The sequence below is a fragment of the Cyrtonyx montezumae genome, unplaced genomic scaffold, assembly GCF_038088225.1.
Source record: "Cyrtonyx montezumae isolate F1298 unplaced genomic scaffold, pur_monq_1.0 scaffold_29, whole genome shotgun sequence".
Classification (NCBI taxonomy): Eukaryota; Metazoa; Chordata; class Aves; order Galliformes; family Odontophoridae; genus Cyrtonyx; species Cyrtonyx montezumae.
In genome coordinates, this window is record NW_027072033.1 from 736,520 (window position 1) to 756,691 (window position 20,172).

Consider the following 20,172-nt stretch of genomic DNA (forward strand, 5'->3'; position numbering starts at 1 on the left):
TCTATTTTGACTCTAACTAAATAGTTCTACTTGTAATCATAAAAAGACTATCAAAACAAATCCAGATGACTCAAAGATCATACTATTTCAGGATATTGTTAATTAGTGTTATTATTTTGTACATAAATAGACAAAATAGATATGTCATGTTGCGATTAACAGTTTGAAATATTTTACTGAGGCAGATGGACAGATAAATAGTTTGAAATTAAAATTACTGCTAGCTTGTTTTACAAAAGTAGATGTACTTGACACAGGATCCAGAATAAGCACTGATATAAATTGAAAAATAGCTTACAAGCGCTTGTTTTCTATTTTTCTCCTTTTCTATTAACTTTGCATTCTTATTCCTATTATCTGTTCTGAGAATAAATCATAGAGTGTGGCATAGTATGTAAGACAAAGTGAACTTTATATATATATTTTTAATCCTATTTTGTGGATTCATTCATAATAGAATTTATCTATTACATTTCTGAATTGTAGCACTCTTATCTGTATGAAATCAATTATTGATAAATCAGTTTGATTCTGATGTGCATATATTATCAGACTGAGAATAAAAAACCAAAATTATAACAGCACAGCACCAATTAGTTGCTGATTTACATATCATAGAAATTTCCATGATGAGGACTGTGGTTATTTATTCATTTATTTATTTTGAGCATTGTAATCATCAATTTCTAATGCCTTTGAATTTAGTGGAAAGTTTTTCTATATTAGGAATATTTACCAATATTTTCAGCTATAAAAGAGGCTGTATGTATGGTCTGGATTTAATGAACATTTTCTCACTGATAGTATAATAAGTATATTTAAAATTGAATTAACATTTTGTTAAAACATTTTGAAAATAGTTTATTCATATTCAGTATTAGTCACATACAACCCATCATGCCCCCCACCCTTTACTTTCTTGAAAAGCAACATCAACAAGAGCAAAGGCTAAAAAAGTGAAAGAAAATCTAAACATAAATGAAACACATGTTCTCTTTTAGGTAGAACATTTCCTGCATCATATAATATACACATATTATTAAATACAAATTTTATTTATTTATTTTAATATAAATATTTTTCTATGCAATAGATATAAATGTTTGGGGACTTCGTAACTTTTTTTCCTTATTGGAAAATTAAGATATGATACATATAGCAGTTTCTAGCTGTTAGAAGATTAATAACCTACTAAATAAAATGTAGAAAAGATCATGAATCTGCCAAAACTAGGAAGAAGGAATTACATATTTTACTTAAAATGTGTATGTGTTATGTTCCATGTGGTTTAATTAAAAAATAGAAAACATTTTTTAAGAATGCAGACTGTTCATGATTTGTATTATCCATGTGACGTATCCTGTTAACTTCAAGTATAATCTGTCTTGTTAGAAAATCTTCTGGATTCTACTTTGATAATGAAAGACATGCAATCAGTATCTGCACTACAATGAATAGTCCAAGGTCTTTATCTCCTTTTTATACATTTACTACTCTATCCATAAAATAGCAGGAAAATGTTGTTATTTCTGACTGAAAGGAAAAGGACTGTGGATTCTATGGATTTACAACACTATTTAAAAGATCTTGAGGCATAATTTATTTAGTATTACATATCTCAAGTATTATTAACATAAGAATTTCACCATAAATAGAAAATATAAAACTATATGAAAATAAATCTGTCTTTATGTCAGTTTTTGGGCACAGGCATCCATCTCCCAGAAAAGTAGAAGTGATATTTCATTTTTTCAAATTTGGTGAGATCAAAGACTAAGAGTTTGGAGAGTGTATGCAAAGGACAGTTGTTGTCAAAAAAGTGCATTTCACACTAAGATTAATAATTTGATTTTAAAACCAAAGAAGAAGCATATTTTCTTAGTAAAGTATGTTCCATAAGCCCCTGTGATTTGCTTTGTTTGTTTGTTTGCTTCTTTGTGCAGGGATTTTAGAACCTTTTGTGCAGAAAACCTCTTCAACCCTCCCCTACTACCACCGACAAAGAATATGAAGAAAGGAGCAAATTTAAAATGAGAAACCATTCCTTATTCTTTTAGCAATGTTCATCAATACATTTTAAAAACAAACAATAAAAAGAACAACTACACTGATAATTTTTCTGTGCCTCCATATCTGTACTTGTTTATTCAGTTCTAATTTGGAATTATTTTTAGTTCCAAATTAGAACTGGTGAAAATTAGAAGATAGTGGAATTATTTATATAGTTCAGAATTATTCTTTCTTGATAGTGAACAACATCCTTAAGTGATCAGAACAACTATAGATTCATTATACTTTCTAATATACCATTACTTTGGCTGCACAATTAGAAGCCTAATATGATAAAATCTCAAAAGCTTCAACTATGCAACATTTTTATCTCTTACCTGGATAATGTGCACTGCATCCAAGAGAGTAGAGTGCACACGTTTTTTCAATATTTTTTTTCTGACTAAGCAAATAATTTTCTGGTGCAAATAGAAGAACGGTTGTCCCCTGAGATATCATGTGGCCTATAAAGCTACAACTCCAATGTGTATTAACATTTACAATTACTTTTCAAGATAATTAATTTTCTTCCAAAAATGTTCTCCTATTAATCCTCTATTGACCAGTTATACATGCATATTCTGATTTTATCTCACACTGCTATCCATATTTGTGTACTCTATGCACTTTTTTCCTCACTAAAATTTTATTTGTCTTTTCCTTTCCCATACTTTTTCTTTGTATGTTATGATTAATGACACTGTAAATTTATTTTGTATATTACATGTTTCATGTTGTGTTGCACATGTAGCTTATAATTTGTTATTCTTCTGTAGTGGATGTATCGGCAAATGTTTTCTCAAAGCCTAACTAAGCCATATTTACATACTAAATGTGGAGTACCATCATTCATGCTATTATTTATTTTCTGAAGTACATAAAAAAAATATTTTTGCCATGGAAACCATGTCAATGTGTAGGAAATATGTTACATTAGCATTCAGTTCTATTATCTATAAATAATCATTCACCAATTTACCATACACAATTCTACGTATTTTTACTGTTAAAAAAAAACAGTATATTGTTGACAGTTTTAATCTTTTTAATATAAATTTTGTAAAAAATATTTTCCTCACTTTATTTTAAAAAGTATTTCTTTTATTAACAAGAAGGTGAAAGGTCACACATTAGAACAGTGATTCAAAAAAGAGACGAAACAGTGGTATATGATTTCTCAGTGCACTTCAGTGCTACCATACTTTGGATTCGGTTGACAAACATCATCACTCTTCCTACAGATGAAAATGGTCATTTATGTTTTCACAGAGACAGAATTATTGTATGATACAAATCTGCAGACAAATCTGCATTCAGCAAAATCTATTTCAGTTTATCCCCTTTGAATTCTTTACAAAATAAAATGCTATAATAAGGTGTTTGAATGAAATAAAGTGCCATTCACGCAGGTGTTTGGACACAAACCACTTGTTTTTAAAATGCTTAGTGAAAAATGAATTTCACACTGTTTTTGATTTCCATTTGCCTTTAAAAATACTAAGGAATAGTGAAACAGTAATTCATTTGGAAGAAAATGAAGTAAGAGAGGGTACATTTCCCTCCATCAAGAAATACAGTAATGAATAAGCAAAGAGGTAAAGTAAATGGAGGTAAAATAAAACAACAGAAAAATTAGATGTATATACTTCCAAGTTCCAACCTGTTCTAGTGTGGATACCTGGACACCTTATAATTTAGTGGGTTTTAATTACTTTATTATTATTATTATTATTATCTAATTATTTGGATAGTTCTTATCTGAAAACTTGATCTTCTATAGCGTAATCAAAATTCTCATTTTGGTGATCTAATGTATTATAATCACTACTGTCATATAGGTTTTATCCCACGTCATTACCTTATTTCACAATGATTACATCAGTGTTAACTAGGATTCTGAACACTTTAAATAGTGTTGTTAATATGAGTGACATTGGCATACCCGTCATAGAAGTGGAAATCCTCTTGTTATGATGAGGTTTGAGTATCAGAATAGTGAGTAGCAGGATTCATTTTTAATTCAAAGCAATTTTGTCACAGCCTTGAAGATAATTTTCACTTTAAATTATATAGTACCATGCTAGACTGAAAGAAAAACAAATCAGCAATTTAAAGAGTGCAAGATCTTGTTCTCATGACTCATGCAAGCTTTTTATCTCCTCCATTTCCCACCCACAAGACAAGGTACTCTCATCCATATCATCTTTGGGAGCTGTCCATTAATCACCCCTCACTATGCTGGCCTATTGTCATGGACTGAACACTATCATAGAACATGATATGTACAAATGTACATATGATGTATATACACTATATTCTTAATCCTGGATTCTCTCCCTCAGCCTTAGTGTTATACTAAAGAGGCTCTCAGAATTAACAATTTAAGAAAAAAGAGAAACAGTACATCTGAAGCTGAACAGTTTGTAATTGCAGAGCCTTCAAGTACAAAAAAGAAGACTAGCTTCTTCCTCAAGTTGTCACTGAACAGAATGAAGTAGAAGAGGAGCTGTAAAATCCTCAGAATAGAAAGTAAAAATTGATAGAACAAGTTTTGAAATATGATATTATTACAGATACATCTGCTTCGAATGTAAAGTTACAATCTACCATTTGTGGAAATAAATGTAAAGAACAATAAATTTTAACATAATATCAAATTTCTCTGCTGTTATAATCCTATTGGACATCTATGATAGATGTTTTATAAGTTTTACATTCTATGTTTTGGATGACTTTATCATTGCTTTCAATTGGAATAGATATAAATGATTTTGTAGAACGCTTCAATTTTTTTAACTTAAAAGTTTACAGGGACAAAGAACTCATTCTATCGGGATAATAAACATTGTTTTCATTTTGTGTTGAAGAATCTGATCTTAATCTAAGTAAGGTTTGGAAGGTTCTGTTATGGATAAAAAAGCCCGAGCATGTTGAAGGAGTAGTTTTAAAGTGCTAGACTTTAAAAATCTTATTTATACTGTTATATGTATATAATAATCATAAATAAATTCTGTAATTTAAAACAAATAAATCTTGAGATCTAAATCATATTTTACATATGTACAATGTTTTCAGGCAATATATCTTAGATAGTGAGATGATACCATTACAGTTTCACAGAAGAACAATCATTAATTTCTAGGGGGAGTAACATGAACATTGGTGATTTCATTCATGACAGTTTAGTTATTGTTAATATTTTACTTGATCTCTGCATGTAAATTCTCAGCTTCCGTGACCCAAATTTTATTTACAATTCTTAGAATATGTTTGCATCCAACTCTATATCATTGCTTGACAGTGAGTGAAAACCTGTTACAGAAGAGATTTTACAGCATTTCAACACACTGTACACTCTTCAGTTTTAAGACTTGCGATATTTGCCAAAAAGAGGGGACAATGATAGCACTGGCCACCTATCAGGGGAAAGAAGTACAGATTATTTTGGGCATTTAACCCCATGGCTCATATACTCATATCTGATACCAGTCAACGACAATTCAAGAAGCATTTTCAGATGGAGGAAGAAAGAGGGGTCACTATAATACAAGACTACAGAATTTCTTTAGTAACACACACCATTAGAATCCACCTTTCATCTTTAACAAAATTCCAGAATCTTAAAGAGAAGGATAGGAACAGCTTTGAAACAATTTTCCCAGTCAAAAATCATATTAGTATGTACATTAAGCTTCAGTGTAGAAGGTCACATCAGAACAGTTGGAAACTACCAACAATAAAATTGGTTACAATATCTAATTCACTGTTACATAAAATGTGTTTATGGTATAATAGATGAGGAATTCATGTAATTTAAAGAGGCCTCTTTACCAGCCAATGAGACTGAACATATGCAGTGTAATAGGTCTCAAATCCACAGCAAGCGCTGCAAGTGCAAGAACATTTTTTGTCCATTAAGAGCCCCTGGCTTATTCAGAAAATCAGGCTGTCACATTACTAAATTAAGTCATGAATGTCAATTAGAAGAAGTATTCTTTTTGATTTTCATTGGCTGTGTTTTGAATGCTGAGCTCACTTTTCAGCGCAGGTTCAGCACTGTCTTCATTTTCAGATCCTTTTTTATCATTTTTTGAGTACCTGCTTTTTTTTCTATAAATGCGTATGGCTATGGCAGTGATACAAAGTAGGATGAATATCACAACTGCTATCACACCTAGTAAAGAAAAAGAGAAAAAAGTGAAAAAAATAGGATAGGCAAGTAACAACTTCTGTGTTAAAGAGAGACAGAAAAGAACAGGACAAAGAGAAAACTGTAATTCTGAAACAGGTTCTCGTAATAACTCTGCCTGTGTACACCATAAAAGAAAAGCCCCAGTCACCTTGCAGGAAAAAAAGGTAACAAAGAATTAGACCAGTTCATATCCAGTACTTTATCCAAATTAGCTCAGACCATAGATGAGTGATCCTAGCCGAACAATGGAGTTCATGAGGAGAATTTATGAAAGTATGAAATCTTTCATCATAGAGACTCCAACGGAAACTGACGTATCTTTAGATCTGTCCATCTTCAGACTGATGGGCCAGAAATTCTAATGCTTATTATACCTTCTAGAAGAAAATTCCAGTTCCTTTTAACTGCCTTTGATACACTGTAATGGGACTAAATGTTGTACATTAACTGCATGAAATAGAGCTTTTATCTCTGCAACTGTTCCACTGTAATTAATACATACTAGTTAAATTATGAGAATACTAGAAGCAATATTCAGATTAAAACAAAATAACAGTCTCCTTTCTTTCCCTTCAAGATTTCTCTAGCATTCTAGGTGTTCTTTTCTTAAACAGATATAAGCTGTCTTTTCCAACAACTTTAACAATCTACCTGACTAAAACCAACGGCCTCCTGCACTAAGCAGATCTACCTTATGAGATTAAAAGCAAATATTCAAAAGCATAAGCTTTATGCAGCATATTCTTAACATATAACAGATGATATAGAGACAGAGAGTACTTCTACTAGCCCAGCAGAATAGGAAGAGTGAAGAAAAAGATATTCTCAACAGAACTATGTCTGAACCTATGTAATCTATCTTCCTCCTCATCTATCATGATGGTCACAGACCAGTTCAAGAATTAGAGATGGAGAATTAGAGAAGTCAAGAGAAAATAAATAGAAGGGCAGCAGAAAATCCTTGTCAAAGTGTCAGGAAGCAAGACTGAGTGAGATAAATATTAAACAGCCTGAGAAATATTTGACTTAACAGTAAAATGAATGATCTACAGCATAACTTGGTTACTCACAGAATCATAGAATGATTTGGGTTGGAAGAGACCTTTAAAATTATGTAGTTCCAACCCCCCTGCTATAGGCAGGGATACCTCCCACTACACCAGGTTGCTCAAAGCCCCATTCAGCCTGATCTTGAATGCTCATGGGGAAGGCGTATCCACAACCTCTCTGGACAACCCGTTGCTGTTCTTTATCAACCTCACAACAAATAACTTCTTCCTGACAACCAGTCTAAATCTACTCTTTTCCAGTTTAGAGATATTTTCTCTCATTCTGTTGCTATATGTCATTATGAAATGCCCCTCTTCAGTTTCCTCTAGGCTCCTTTGAGGTACTGGAAGGCTGGTAAAAGGTCCCCTCTTCTCTTCATCAGTCTTGAACAGCTCCATGTCTTTCTTGTGCTGAGGGCTCCAGAACTGGACACAGTACTTCAGGTGGGTTCTTATGAGAACAGAGTGATTCTGCCCCACTAAGGCAGAATTGTGTTCCTTGACTTGCTGGTCATGCTTCCCTCAATGCAACCCAGGATGCAATTGCCCTTCTGGGCTGAAAGCACAGTGTCAGCTCATCTTGAATCTTTCATCAGCTAACACCCCAAATCCTTCCCCTCAGGGCTGCTCTCAAATCATTCTTCACCCACTCTATATTTGTGCTTTGGATTGCCCTGACCCAGGTATGGGACCTTGCACTTGGCCTTGTTGAATTTTATGAGGTTGGCATGGGCCCACCTCCCAAGCCTATCCAGATCCCCCTGGATAGCATCCTTTCCCTTTAGCATGTTGACTGTGCCACTCAGCTTGATGTCATCTGCAAACTTACTGAGAGGATACTCAATCTCATTGTCCATGTTACAAAGATGTTAAATAACATCAGCCCCAGCACCAACCCCTGAGGAATGACACTTGTAACCAGTCTGTACTTGGATATTGAGCTGTTGTCCACAACTGTCTGAGTACAACCATCCAGCTAATTCCTTATCCAGTGAGTGGTCCATCCATCAAATCCATTTTACTCCAATTTGGAAACCAGGATGTTGTGTGGGACAGTGTCAATGCTTTGCACAAGTCCAGCTAGATGATGTCAGTTGCTCTTCATTTATCCACTGATGCTGTAACTTCATTATAGAGGGCCACCAAATTTGTCAGGCGTGACTTGCCCCTGGTAGAGTCATGTTGGTTACCACTAATTACTTCATCTTTATTTTCCATGTGCCATAGTAGGACCTTCAGAGGATCTGCACCATGTTCTTGCCATGCACAGGGATGAGACTGACTGGCCTGTAGTTCTCTGGATATTCTTTTTTTTTTTTCCTTTCTTGAAAATGAGGGTTATGCTTCCCATTTTCCATTCAGTGTGAACTTCATCGGACTGCCATGATCTTTGAAGTATGATGGGAAGTGGCCAGTCAACTTCCCTCAGAACGCATGGATGGATTTTGTGGGTTAGAATCATAGAATCATAGAATAACTCAGATTGGAAAAGACCTTAAAGATCATCGAGTCCAACCATACTACCTTAAATCTAACAACCCTCCATTAAATCATGTCCCTCAGCATCACATCCAAAAGCTTTTTTAAACATAAGGATGTGTTTAAAAAACACATGACAAAGATGCTCAATCACCTCCCAGGGGAGACTATTCCAGTGCTTAACAACCGTTTCTGTAAAGAAGTGTTTCCTGATATCCAACTTAAACTTACCCTGGCTCAACTTAAGGCCATTTTGCCTCATCCTGTCACCTGTCACCAGGGAGAACAGACCACTCTCGCTGTAAGCACTTTTCAGATACTGGAAGAGAACAATAAGGTCTCCCCTCAGTCTCTGCTTCCTCAGACTAAACAGCCTCAGTTCCTTCAGTTTCTCCTCATCAGGCATATTCTTTAAGCTCTTCACAAGACTTGATGCCCTTCTTTCAATCTGCTTCAGCCCTCAATGTCCTTTCTGTATTGAGGTGCCAAAAACTGAACATAGAACTCAAGGTGAGGCCTCACCAATGCGAAGTACATGGGCAGGATTACTTCCCTTATCCTGCTCATCACACCATTCCTGATCCAAGCCAGGATGCCATTGTCTTTCTTGACCACCTGGGCACGCTGCTGGCTCATATTCAGCCAACTGTCCATCAGTTTACCAAGGCCCCTTTTCATCAGGCAGCTTTTCAGCCACTTCTCCCAGAGCCTGTAGGATTGCCTGGGGTTACTGTTACCAAAATGCAGGATCCGACACTTGTCCCTATTGAAACTCATACAGTTAACCTTGGCACATTGATCCAGTCTATCCAGGTCCCTCTGTATGGCCCTTCTCCCCTCTGGCAGGTCCTTCAAACTTGGTGTCAACTTCAAACTTACTGAGGATGCACTAAATCCCCTCATCAAGATTGTCAATAAAGATGTTAAATAGAAGCAGCCCCAGTACTGAACCTTGGGGGACACCACTCATGATTGGCCACCAACAGGATTTAGCTCCATTGACCACAACTCTTTGGGCCCAGCAATCCTGCCAGTGTTTCACCCAGCGGAGCATACACCCACCCAAACTATGGGCAGCCAACTTGTCCATGAAAATGTTGCGCAGGACAGTGTCAAAGTCTTTACTGAAGTCCAAGTAGATCACATGGTCAGCCTTACCTTCATCCACTAAATGGGTCACCTTATAGAATGAAATCAAGTTTGTCAGACAGGATCTACCATTTGTAAACCCATGCTGACTGAGCTTGATCCTCTGGTTGAACTTTAACTGGTCCCCTATGACTCCTAAGATTATCCATTCCATAACATTCCCAGGCACTGAGGTGATACTGATAGGTCTGTAGCTACCAGGATCATCTTTCTAGCTCTTTTTGAAGATGAGTGTCACATTTGCCATTCTCCAGTTCACTGAGACATCCCTGGTTTACCAGGACTGCCGAAGAAGGACTGCTCGGCAGTCACAATCGCTAACTCCCTCAGCGCTTTAGGGTGCAATTCATCTGGCCCCACGGACTTGTGAGCAGCCAGCTTTCAAAGCAGGTCCAAAACTATCTCATCATGGATCATACAGGACTTATTCTGTTCCCCATCCCTATCTATCAGGACAGGGGGCTGTGTTCCCAGGGAGTAACAAGTCTTACTGTTAAAGACTGGGGCAAAGAAGGCATTAAGCACTTCAGCCTTACCCTGATCCTTTGTCACCAAGATGCCTTTGGCATTGAACAAGGGATGGAGATTCTCCCTCACCCTCTTCTTGCTGCTGATGTTTTTATAGAAAGATTTATTGTTTTCCTTTACCTTAGTGGCCAAATTCAGTTCTAGCTGGGCTTTGGCTCTTCTAATTTTCTCCCTGCACAGCTTCACTATATACCTGTTATCATCATAAATTGCTTGCCCACTCTTACAGAGACAGTAAACTTCCTTTTATTCTTGAGTTCCAACCAAAGGTTTCTGCTCAGCCAGTCCAGCTTCTTTGTCCATCAGCTCATCTCCCGTGACTTGGAGATGGTCAGTTCCTGCACCTTTAAAATAGCTTCCTTAAAGTATTCCCAGCCTTCCTGGACTCCCACACTCTCCAAAAATAATCCAACCATGGACTTGTGCACCTTCAAGTTTTTTAGATGGTCTTGAACCTGATCTTCACTAGCAGCAAGCAGAACTTCCTTCTCCCACTCCTTACCTTTACTTTCTGGAGCTTGGGCAGTGTGTCTAGAACATTTGCTGGTGAAGACTGAGGCAAAGAAGTCACTGAGCACCTCATCTTTCTCTGTATCTCTCATGATCAGTACTCCAGTTCCCTTCCAGAGCGAGCCTACTCTTCACTGGCCCTTCTTTTATCATTGATACACTTGTAGAATTTCTTCATGTTCCCATTCATGTCCTGGCTAGATTTAATTATATCTGAGTCTTAATCTTCCTAACCTGATCCCTGGCTGCTCAGACAACTTCTCTGCAGTTCTCCAAGGTTACCTGTTCTTACACCCTCTGTATACTTTATTTTTGTGATTAAGTGAATCCAGGAGCTTTGATGATCAATGTAGGCCTCCTAGTGTTCTGCATATTTTCCTCTTTCTCGGGATGCACCGCTTCTGGACTTAGAGGAGATGGTCCTTGAACACTGACCACCTTACTTAATCCCTTGTTGCTTTAAATAAGAACAGACCATCCAGTCTGAAGCAAATTTACTTCTTGTCCATTTTTTCATTCTCTTAAATCAGGAGTAAATTTTAAGTTTATGATATATGGTATCTCCTTCATATTCTACATAACCTAAAATCCAGGGAAATATTTTATGACTTGGTTCTTATTTAAATTAAATAGAACTGCTATTGTAGATGACCTCTGTAAGAATCCTATAAATGTGCTCTGACTGACATAGCTAATGTGGTAATACTCTCTGTCATGCTTTTTTTTTTTAATTATTTATTTCCATTGTAGGTAGTGATATATAGCTTGCTTTATTTTGTCTTTTAAACTGTACAATATGTTTAAAAACAATGAAATTGAAAGGTTATTATTATCTTAAAATAAACAAACAAAAAATCTGTACCTATTGTATTTTGAAATTCAAAATCAACTATGTTTTCAGTACACTTAAAAATCCACACGCATACTAAATTACATAGTACATAAAATAATATTTGTGTACAGACACTGATGTAAAATAATTCTTTCTGAAACAGCAGTTTATATTTTGAATTGCATTTTAATCACTGTCCTCGGTGAATTTAGGGATACAATTTTCAAAGCTTGTGTGTATAAAAATATAGAGACATAAGTATTGCTATATGATCAAGAAAGTTACTAGGATTTGTTGTCTATTATTTTAGTAGCTTTAGCACTATTGTGGAGAGAGTGTGGCTAGTCATACAGCGGGCTGTTAATTGGTATTTACCATAGGAAGTACAATTTTATAAATGGCAGGAACCAGTTATTGCAGGTTTTTATCTAACTTGGCCTTCCATAGTCCCAAATGCTTTTATCCTGAATGAGAAGCTTTGGCACTTCTATTCTGCTGAATGTCACTATGTCATTTGTCTTTGAGGCTCTCTGAATATTCTTATAAATGAAACGAGAGTGTAATGGATCAAGGAGACGACCTTTTCCTAGTCCTGCTCTTTTCCTATGGAAATAACTAATAGAAAACAAACCAATGAATTATAATGTGAAAATACCAATTTGCTAAGTGTAAACAGGCTTAACTCCTTCGTTTTCTTCCAAGAGAAAAATTACAACCTGAAATTCACACAGGTGAACGTTCTCAGAAGAGAATCCTATGCCTTGAAGGTAAAAAACAGAGCTGTCATAGACAATACACTCATACAAATATTCATGGCTGAAACTGAAATTCTCTGGAAGACCCCTGATTCTAAATTGTTAAGATTCATTTGAGAATTCTTTATTTCTGCTAAAGAAACAGAATAGTGACTTCTTCACTGTGAAGGAGGTCAATCTCTGCTCAGAGATGATTAGTCAGAAAAACAAAATTAATGGAATAACCTGATTATCAGTCCTGTATTTTAAAGTACGACTATTCTAAGCCATATAAAAGCTGTTCTCTAACAGTCACTCGTAAAAGTGGAGGGATTACCCTCCTTTCTACTTCAAGAGCAATTGAAGGTACATGTTTTTTTCCACTACTCCTCTCATAAAAAAGTAATTGATTAGAAAAAAATAATTGTGGACAATAATTTCCATTTGGCCGACAGGAACAGTCCATAAGCCACAGGTAGATAGTATTTCAAACCAATAATAAAAATAATAATGATAATTATATGTATTTTATTTTTAAACTCTTAATCAATACAAGTTATGCTCTGAGAGTGCTTTCCACATGCAGAACCAAAATGAAACACCACCAACAACTAATTTGAGCAATGCAGATTCCATTTTGTCTGGAAAAGTCTATTCTGTTCAGACCTGTAAAGTAACATATTCTTCAGTTCGAACTTGATCATGTAGCGGAAGATAAAGCTTTGACATACAAAGCAAGGAGCAGGGTTGTTTTTACTTAAACATAATAAATTTGTTACAATATATCCAAATACAGTTTTTTAAGCCACCAAAACTAGTATTAGGCCATTGAAAAATCTGTTCTTAGCACTTTGTGTGTCAACTGTTACAGCAGAATATTTTAATGAAAAAATTCTCATTGTAGTTGGTATTCTCTGTTACCTCCAATAATTGCAGAGTCACTTCTGATGGCATTAGCTAAGGGCTCTCCCTCATCTATTGGTCCAGAATGATCTGCAGTAAGAAAAAAAAGGAAAGCAACAGACAAATAAATGAAAGTGCTTCACAAAAATCTTGCTTTGTTACAGGTCACATATAGTACGGTACAGATACACTAATATTTATCTGAAAACATACAAAACAGTACTTCCATAGAAATTAAGAGAAAAATTGTAAATATTTAGAGATAAAGTCCGAGGAAAAGAAAATAAGTGTATTGTTTTTCAAACTAATCTTGAAATAATAAATCATATGAGAGAGAATTAAAAAAAAAAGTGAAAAAGAAAAATAAATAAGTTATGCTTCATACATTAGAATAAGTGATAGCAATATAATACCTGCAAATGAATGTGTTGTTTCACTTAATGTTGAGTCAAGTCCAGTTAAAGTACCGCATTTGGATTCAATGAAATGTCCCTTAACAATGATGGGGGCTGAGCTGCTGTGGTGCAGTGCAGCCTTCAAAGGAGAAATGTGGTTGAACTGCACTGAAGAGAGACATCCAATAAAACCCTGGGAGTTCGCCTTCATAGTTTCCTCATCTATATCACCATTTTCTGTTAATCAAAAGGAACAGAACACAATTAATCATAGTCCATCTACACTAAATAAAGTGACAGAAGAATAAGTGAATAATTAACCTGTCTTTCTCTGAGTGTATGTGAATTACAGCAACACATGTAGATTCATTGAGTCCCTTTCTTTTTTTTTGTCTTTAATGAAAAACCAGTGAGATATCTTCAATATTTCTTTTCTTTTTTTTTTTTTTTTTTATAGATGACAGTTGCTAGTCTGCTAGGGGTGATGCTTTTAGCTGCTATAGCAAGTTTCAAAACAAAAAGATTCAAATTTAACTACAATACTTGAATTAAAATGCATTAGTTCCTCATTCTGCCAGAAGATAAGGATTGAACATGCATTCATGAAAAATACATATTTCATTAGTTTCTTTCTCAAAAATAGGTACATATATGCAATATAATCTTCAATTCACTTTATTTATTATTGAAAATTGGGTTAATATGGTGCATAAAATGCTGCAATAGAGAGGCAATGGGTGGTGTTTCTCAGCAGTGACATGAAATTGACAGTGACATGAAAGACAGGCCAAGATTTGTACAGTCATGCACAGGTCTCAGTCCAGAAAAGAAAGAGCATCTTGACGAGCTCATCTGTGCAAATCAGCAGATTACAACCAGGGAATGCGTATGGAGATGAATACTGGTTTCAATGCATTGGAAGCAGCAGTAGCAGCATTGGAAGCAATAGTAGCAACATTGGAAAGTCACAAAGTTTGCACCAGGTGAGTCTTGCAAATGCTTACATGGGAACAGAAAGAACATGATATGTAATTTTGTCAGAACCTACTGAACAAACACAAGGCTGAAGATTACAGTTTCCTGAATTGTATCATTAACAGCGATGAGACGTGATGTCACCACTCTGAGCCAAAGCCAGAACAGCAGTCCATGAAGTGGTGACACGTGAATTCACTAGTAAAGAAAAGTTCATGACACAGCCCTCCGTGAGTAAAGCTGCGTGCGCTGTTTTTGATAATAGAAAAGGTGATCCTTCCAGATTTCCTGGAGCCTGACAAACCATCAACTCTGATTCCTACATCATGATACTAACTAAGCCAAACATTTGAACTTCCAGACCAGAGAAGAAGACAAACTTCTCTTATAACATGATAACATCAGATCTCATACAACTTTTGAAACCATGGAGCTCACCATTAATCCTGGTTGAGCTGTCCTACCATACCCACTGAGTAGTCTGGATTTGAAACCCTCTTTCTTCTATGAAGGATGGACCATGTAGACAGTATTATCCTAGTAACAATGACGTGATTGTTGAAACAGTGGGTTACCTCTACTGGTGCAGATTTTTAAGAGCATGGCATGGAAGCTCTTGTTCATTGCTAGTTAAAATGTGACTATGTGACTATGTTGTAAAATAGGGTTTGTAGCTAAGAATTTACTCTGTCATATACTTACTGTGCTTTTTGTGCCTGCTGTAGATTCCATGGAAAGAAATAGGAGGTACTACATAGATAGAGGTCAGACAGCCACAGACTGAGACTTAAATGATTCCAATTAGTCCCATAATGGGCATTTTTTGGATAATATTTTGCTTATCTGTAAGAGATTCTTTGAAAATAACATTGCTTCTTCATAATCAAAAAATGTTTCTAGATCTGATATGATTTCAGAGACACTGATTTACCAAAAATTATATGTTCTTCCCAAAAGTGCTCTAAAAATAGTGGTAGATATTCAAATCCTAGGAATGCATCTGTGGTCCATAAGTAATAAAATTCTACTAAACAAAATCACATGAACCTGGATACAAAAATGGGTCTCTACTTGATACTGGAATATAAAAGCACAGACTATTTTACAAGGAGACTAACCTTCAACTTAAAACTAGCATCAAATCTTACTCTATCACTGAGGTTCCCCAAACTGATGAATGTGTAAATAAAAGGATTTTAATAATTTTAGTTCAAGATAATTTATTTTATCAAAAAATTATGAAATAGCAACTGCAGATAGGAAGGTACCATTGTGATCATTACTACAGAGATATAGAACTTTGTTAATGAATCAGCACCAGACAAATATTTTTCACACTTTAACTTGGTTTTAAAAAGTAATTCCCATTAAGTTATTTATTTTCATCAAAGTTTAATCACAATAATCTTTTCAAATAGAGTACATAATTTTCTGGGGTCCTTGTGTATGATTTGGTGTTAATTTATTTTTTCCTGAGAATGAAAGAAGAGTTAAGTGTAAAATTATTTATATAGTATCCACTTGCTCATTTTTCCAAAACTAACTACACATAGTTATATTTCACTTCAACAGTGACAAAATCATGATCATGATGACACTGTATGCAATTAAATCCAAGATAACAACTGTCTTTCCATGAGATTAGGTTTTTTTCTTTTTTTGTCTTTTTCTTTTTCTTTTTCTTTTTTTTCTTTCTTTTTTTTTTTAAATGTGCTATCATGGCATTTTGATCTGTATTTTAGAAAAGCATGTGGTATTCCACTTACCTAAAATCTTGCCAAGTATGAGAGATCTGATTGCATTGAACTCTGTGCCTGAAGACAGAATAAACTTCATTCTTTCATTCTGGTTAACCTGCAAAATGGTGCAGAGAAAAACTAAGTAGGATAGTGAAAGTGGGATTAGTTAATATTTGAAAGGAAACAGGTGAGAATTAAGATTAGAAAGAGCAGAGGGAAAACATTATAAATTAAATGATAAAAAAATTGATGATCAGCATTCTTATCTCACTGTTATAGCTGTGATATTGTTTAAGCATTCAAACCACCATTTTTCTAACCAATTAGGATAATTCCACCTTAGTCATTATGAGTGTGAACAAAATTGATAAACTTCCAAAACAATGAACAAAATCATTTTCATTTAAAAAGTCACTCAGTACTTAGTACATAATTACAGATCAATTATTACACTGTAAATGTTCTGCCTTCTAGTGTACCTATAGAACAACTTGTCTTCAACCGTTGTACTATTGCATAAATAAACCAATTGAGCCCCAAACTGCAAACCTGTAACATCCAGGATTGATAACTTCAAGTTTAAAAATGAAGAGTTTTCTAAATGTTAGTATCTAACAATTTAATAGCAAATTAAATAGTTCTACTTTATCATCAAATATCCACACAAATTAAAAAATCTTTAATAATTATATTCTTTCCTAATAAAATAATCTGTGAAAATAGGAGGTTTAATTATTGAGTGTTTAATTATCATTTTAATTAAAACACTTATATTGTTGTATGATTTGAAACAAAAACAAAAATGCAAGACCCCAAATTATTGATAGCAGTCATCTCGTTGTGTCAAATTAACTATAAAGCAATTCATGCAAAAATTCATGGAAAATCTGGCCTTTTAAAGCACACAAAAGACCAAGAGATTGTCTAACCAGGCTTCCACTGCACAGTGTTAGTTTTGTTTAATTTACTTGTGAAATTAAAATATGTTTTATTTGAAAGTAATTGCTTACTGTATTTACTTATAACATTTTGTGTTAAATCTGGTATGCTTTGATTAACTCCACCCCCCTCTCCTTTTTTTTGTTGTTGTTTTGACTTTTTGTTTTGCTTTGTTTTGTTTTAATCTATCTGAATTACCTCTACAAAGAGTATTTCCTTTTCTCTGTCAATCTTCACATGTTGTAGTTGTCCATCAGCCATGCTTTTGAAGTTGATGCTGAAGACATCAGGATCTTGATGACTGTCTAGCTTGTACCTGATCTGTAAACTTCCTGCATTTATAAACAATGAATATTATAGTATACTAACAAGACAACAGGCAGAGAAGTTCATATACAATGTCTCATTTTTCCTAATTTTTTATTTGAAAGTCAAAATAAATGTTTAATTTCTAAGGAATTAACTAAATGATTTATGTGAGAAATGGAAGAAGGCAACAGGAAATGTAATCACGGGGGGCAGTTGTGATGGCAGTGTTCATGGACTCTGGGAAAACAGAAAACAAGATGATAACCCAGACATTTTGCTCAGCAGCTGAGAATTCAGCATACAACATCAAGTTATGGCCAGTGTATAAATACAATTATGAGATAACCATCTTATCTCATCTCTACCTATTGAGCTCTCCTGTATGGCAATAGGATGCACAAGAAAATCTCCATTTCAGTAGGGAAGCTTCTTGAGATTAATATCTGATGCAGAGACCCTTTACTCCTTGACGTCAAGATTCTTTGCTGCTACAGGTCCTTAGTAAATGATTAATAGCTTTCAAAGCTTAATAAACTTTACTACTGAAGCTTATAATCCTTTAGACATAAACCATTGATAAAGTCTCAGACCAGGGGTAGACTCAACTGGACCTAGGCTCTTTACCTCTTCACTAAAAATAGGACAGAAAGCAAGGGATTCCACTCTGAACCTCGTGACTCAATAGGAGGAGCTCCTTAACCTTTGGAAAGAAGTTTTTGAACACATCTGGAACTAAATTTGGATCTACTTGTACACAGACTCCTCTGAGAAGGAGTTTAGAAAACAGATTAGTCCACCTTGAATCTCATGATTCAGTTTTGCTAATTCTGTTCTTGTCTATTGTTTACTCAGTCCAGACATGCAAATCTCTAACTAGTAAAGGATATAGAGAACTAAGTCTATCACTTTTTTCAATTCTTGATGTTAACTTCTAGTATAGTGTCTCTACGCATATCACCCAGACTTTTTAATACAAAAGCACCATAGTTTTCTCATTTCTCAGAGAGATGTAGAAGAACTGCAACTTTGTAACAGCCCACTTCAAAGCAAAGCTGGATCAAAACCCATTGCAGTCATAAGTAGAACATGTTCTGCCTTATGTCTTGAGAAGGACACTAGTGTTATTCTGCATACAAATCTGTATCTGGAAAGCAACAGCATGTTTGATAACAGAGGAAGTGTGACTGCAAACAGTCTTTGATACACTCAAAAGATTTGACTCAGTCTGTGTTATGTTTCCTTTTATTTCTGCTTGTTTGCTTTTAATTGTATCTCTTTACTAAAAGTAATTAAAAAAATTTATCTAAATACAAGACAAGGAAAAGACAAGATGAAAATACACAATGCAAAGATCCAACTAACATTTCATGTTCATTTTAAGTAGTAAAAATGTAATTTGGTATCTGTTATGTAATTTGGATTAGCACCTGATTAATTTTGAAAATGGTAATAGTAATAACATTTCAAAAAGTACTTTATTATTTCATTAATAACTGGCAATTTACTCTCTTTGGAAAGAGAAGATATATTTTGTTTTTCAATTCAAATCTAACTCTATATGTATATATACATACATATATATGTATTTCTAAAGCATTTTCAGAAAAAAAATATATTTTTTCCAGGAAGTTATAAAAAGCAGTAGAAGTTTAAATTACAGTAGTAGGAAAGGTTTTGGAGTGGAAAGCAGTGAGTGGTAGAACTGAAAAACAAAATGTATCTAGTTAAAAAAATAATTTGGTAATGTTTAGTTTGGGATTTTTTTCTGGGAATTGAAGTGAATCAGAGATGACAGCTATTAGGTTCATTAGTGTTTCTAGAAAGTCTATCTGAAAACTCACCATTTCTGGATAAAATGACAGAGAGATATTCCTTGTAGAAGGAGCTGATATAAAGCAATAAGCTTGGTGTCCGTGTTGTTCGGAAGGCAAAAGTAATTGTTTCCCTGTTCAGTGTCATATCAGCATAGAAAGAGGAAGCATGAGAACTGGAATTTTTAGCAAAGGTGTAGTACTCTTGAAAACTGTATATCACAGAAGTTCCAGTCCCAAAATAAGCAGAGATCTCTGAAATGAAAAACAATTCAGTATTTAAATATCATTCATAATAAGAATGAGATTCTGCTACAGAGAAAAAGAAATTCAAGAGGATTTTTTATTTATCGTTATATGTATTTATCTATTAATATATATTTAACTATTAATATAGTTAGTATTTAGACTTATAAAGAGTAGCAAGACTCATACTGGAGCTAGAACAGAACGGCATATGTTTTAAATATCTGTTGTATTAAATGCTTCTTTTTGGCTGATTTTGAGTATGGCTTCTGCTTTTTTAAAATTATTGTTTATTTATTTGTTTATTTATTGTCTTAGGTCCTCAGATCCACA

General features: G+C 34.5%; 1 protein-coding gene across 1 annotated transcript in view; it reads right to left on the reverse strand.

The window, feature by feature from the left end:
• Positions 1 to 6,029: 6,029 nt before the first annotated feature.
• CNTNAP4 (contactin associated protein family member 4) overlaps positions 6,030 to 20,172 on the reverse strand; it is a 191,889-nt gene continuing 177,746 nt past the window's right edge. The window contains exons 19-24 of the mRNA XM_065740549.1: positions 19,624 to 19,848; positions 17,672 to 17,805; positions 16,562 to 16,649; positions 13,839 to 14,057; positions 13,444 to 13,515; positions 6,030 to 6,223 (exon numbers count right to left, since the gene is read on the reverse strand). Of these exons, the coding sequence (XP_065596621.1) occupies positions 6,030 to 6,223; positions 13,444 to 13,515; positions 13,839 to 14,057; positions 16,562 to 16,649; positions 17,672 to 17,805; positions 19,624 to 19,848 (932 nt within the window). The remainder of the gene's footprint in view (positions 6,224 to 13,443; positions 13,516 to 13,838; positions 14,058 to 16,561; positions 16,650 to 17,671; positions 17,806 to 19,623; positions 19,849 to 20,172) is intronic.